General features: G+C 33.2%; 1 protein-coding gene across 4 annotated transcripts in view; it reads left to right on the top strand.

Annotated features, from left to right (window-relative positions):
* The window catches only part of LOC122530909, a 32170-nt gene that overhangs the window by 11402 nt on the left and 17049 nt on the right, over nucleotides 1-3719 (top strand). For all 4 annotated transcript variants that reach the window (XM_043658308.1, XM_043658310.1, XM_043658309.1 and 1 more), the window contains one exon: nucleotides 337-653. In XM_043658308.1, coding sequence (XP_043514243.1) covers nucleotides 337-653 — 317 coding nt within the window. The remainder of the gene's footprint in view (nucleotides 1-336; nucleotides 654-3719) is intronic.

Below are 3719 nucleotides of genomic sequence, written 5' to 3'. Positions count from 1 at the left end.
AGTTTTAAGTAGATTTAAATATAACCAAGGCAAAACAAGTAATAAATTCATTACTTCTGAATAATTTCTATCCAGTGACATTGTACCGACGAGTTCGAAAGAAAAAGAAAGCGGCGAATTATTGTATACGGTTCGGTCGCTCGTTACGGTCCGCAATCAGTTGCCAGCGCAAGTGGTTAAAATCCCGCTTCCATTTAGATTCGTAGAAACGCGAAACACGAAAATTCATGAACATCGACGGCGAAACGATTGTCGCGGTTGGAACGGGGCGAAATTATCGATTCATCCCGAGTGAATTTGCAGGCTGGTAGGAAAGTAATCGGCTGACGTTTTCAGCGGACCAGGGTGTACAGGCGGCGTCCCATCAGCGGCAACTTTCGCTCAAGTACAGCGAGATTCAGCAAAGGCTGATCGATAATCAAAGTCTGTTGAACACGTTGGAGAAAGCCGGCGACCCAAGTAGCTTAGAAAGTCTGTTATCCGAGTTGAAGCGGAGGGTCGAACAGGACAAGGAAGCTCTCAGACAATGGACAGCACTGAGGAAATCCAGCTTCGCCGGAAATACGAAAAATCCGCCGTTGGCTGCCAGATTGCTGCAATTCTCCAGAGGTTGCGAACTGACGCTCCAATTGATGAACCAGGACAATCCACGCGTAAGTTGATTTATTTCCAATATTTCCGATTTTAAAGGCGAAAATTTACCTGTTCTGTATTTTTTTATATATTTCGTTTGAAAAAAAAAAACATCTTGTTTCGAAAGAGGAACATTCAGATAGTACAAGAAAACAAGAGAATTTGTGTAAGATAAGAAGGTTTGTTAATTATAAAAACCTTTGACAAGAAAATAGGAAAAGGGATGTATCATGCGAAGAATAAATAGAGGAAACGAGAAATGTCCATTTTTCATGATTTTCCGTTTTATGGTACATTTCGTTCGTGACAACTGGAACTGTAGATATTTCTTAAACTGTCTAAAATGTTTTCGTAAGACAGCGTTGAATATTTGATTTCCTTGGTATTGCACTAAAACATTAATCTCAAGAAGGCTGTTTTGTGACATTTTCTTCGTATATGATAAATGCTGAATGTTAAAAATGAGAAATGTCCTAATTTGTATGCATTCACTTATATATCGAGATAAGTAGATAAATGAAATTATTATTATGTTTGTAGCGAATAAATAAGCTGCTAGTATGACAAAGAATATAACATGTGTATAATATTTAATTATATTCAGTCCCAACTGGTTTGGGATCCGACAAGCTGTTTCATATCAATATATATATCAAATTAGCTCTGAAATACTATTATTAACTTACGCATAGATAATCGTAGTAATTTAGGTCAGACTATTTAAATATAAATATATTTTGTGCTTTATGTTCTTCGTGACGAAAATTATTTTGAAATGAACGGATCAATTAAAAATTACACGGAATTTGTTTTGTATACTATATAATACTATAAATAATTCAGCATTAATATATTATAATAATAGTTATTATTATTATCAACTGACATTATATAATAATAATAACAATAATAGTAAATAATTATACAGAATATAATATACAAATTATTAAATATAATTTTAAAATATAATATACAAATTATAATATAATACAAACTATATGTTTTATATACTAATGTAGAATCGAAATTCTAAAAGTGAAACCATGAATCCTAAAAGTCCTAAACGAGTAAAATGAAACGTTCCAGGTCCAAATGGAACCCGGGGCCAGTAAACGTTTAAAAAATTGTTTTCACGGACGTAGAATCTAACATGTGATGTTACACGAGCGTCTCAAATATACTTAGCTCGGAAATAGAGAGAAATATATATGCCAAGGAGATACTATAAAGTAGTTTCACGAGAAACGCTGTAACCACAAGCAGTCCCACGAGAAGGGAGCTCAGCAGCGACATAGTTGATGGACAAAGCTGGATCCACCGAGCGCAAAATCTCCGGTGATGTCCCTTAAGGACCCTTTCGCGATCTTAAATTACGCAAGTGTACTTGCAAGTGACAGTACTGCTCGCGATATTTTGCCACGTGCCCCGAAATTATACATTTTACGAGACACGTGTACAAAAACGCGTACAAAAACACTACTGCTTTCATCGGAAATATTTTTTACTTTAACGACGTTGAACAACAATACACTAATTACTTGTCTAAAGTCATTTTCTCGTATTTTTATCTAATCACAGCGTCGTTTCAGAATTTCTAAATTGAATAAAATATATGGTAGTATGTTTATGAATTTCGAACAGATGAAACTAATTGTTAATCACGCTGAATCTTGTGGAAATTGAATAGATTATAAGTGCATACGTGGCGTGTTGAAAAAATTTTACTTTAAACGCTTGATATTAATATTAATATTAAGTATTTAATAGTAAATATTTAGCAAATTTATCAAATTATATTAGTAATCATTAATGGTAAATATTTGTCGAAATCTGTCAAAGCTTTACTTGACAAATATTTTAAAAATTTTATATATCACTTTAATATTGTATATTATTGTCGTTTGAACTACAACTTATATATATATATAAAATATTAAATTATATAAATATAATATTAAAGTGATATATAAAATATTTTGTCAAGTAAAGCTTTGACAAATATATATATCATCATCACAGAAATAGTATTGTAATTTAATTGATCAATTACTCATCAAGATTCATCAAGATTCTTCAAAGTTTGACTCATGACATGACCTGTGAGTCTTGTCGACAAAATTTCTAGTAGATCCTCTGAAAATTCTCACTGACTCTTGAAATCATGCACCTGAGTGGAACACTGAAATTTCAGAACACACGAAAGCTGACATCATCATCCGTTTCGGTTTTATTCATTCAATCGTAGTTTCAATCGTGAAAAGTCTTTACAAAGACGCCACGCGTCTTGAACAAAGGGAATGTACGATTCTCGGGATTTTACTTCAACTACTTTTATCGTCGCAATTGATAACAAGTTCTCCAACTCTTCCTATAATATCTTTCCAATAAGTTCCCTGCTGTTCATTCCTTGCGAGTGGAACTTTCCCAGACGTTTTAATAAATTCTGCGGACGTGAATAAAAGAAATGCCTATATTGACAAATCTATTCGAAGCTTTATTGAAAAGTTGTAACTAAAAAGTGAAATGAAATTTCTATTGAGAAATTGCACTAAAACTAGAGAGTAATAAAGGGTAATAGTAATAGTAATCGGGATGCTGTTGAATCTCACATCGTTCGGCAATTCCAGGAAAACACGTAACGAAGCAAAATCGAAATAAACTTTCGAGAACAATGTAATAAATTCAATTTTTCAGCAATGTCAGTGCTTTAAAATCAAGTACGAACATATGGTTTCTTCAATGAAACATCGATTTACGCTCTGAGTAAATCTTGAAACTTCGTGTAAATTTTATGCGCTTCGTGCAACTAATGGTGCCCATATACAGGGTGTTTCGTAATTTGTGGAAGCTGATTGTACGCCTAAAAATAATGAAAAAAAAGTCATATAAATATATGTCCTAATCTGTCTTCGTTTATGAGATACAATGAATTTTCTGTTTTAATTACTTTTACAAAAGATGCTCGAAATGACCAGCCTACACGCGTCTTGTCATTCATCTGGTTACTCTATCATTCCTGGTGTTTCTCGAATTTGTCGGAAGCCTTGCTCTATTCTATTTCGTAGTATTTCAGCATTTTCAATCGA

This window comes from Frieseomelitta varia, unplaced genomic scaffold, assembly GCF_011392965.1.
Source record: "Frieseomelitta varia isolate USP_RPSP 00005682 unplaced genomic scaffold, Fvar_1.2 scaffold_364, whole genome shotgun sequence".
NCBI classification, from domain to species: Eukaryota; Metazoa; Arthropoda; class Insecta; order Hymenoptera; family Apidae; genus Frieseomelitta; species Frieseomelitta varia.
Note: the sequence above shows the minus strand (reverse complement) of the source record. Positions and strands in the feature narration are given on the sequence as shown.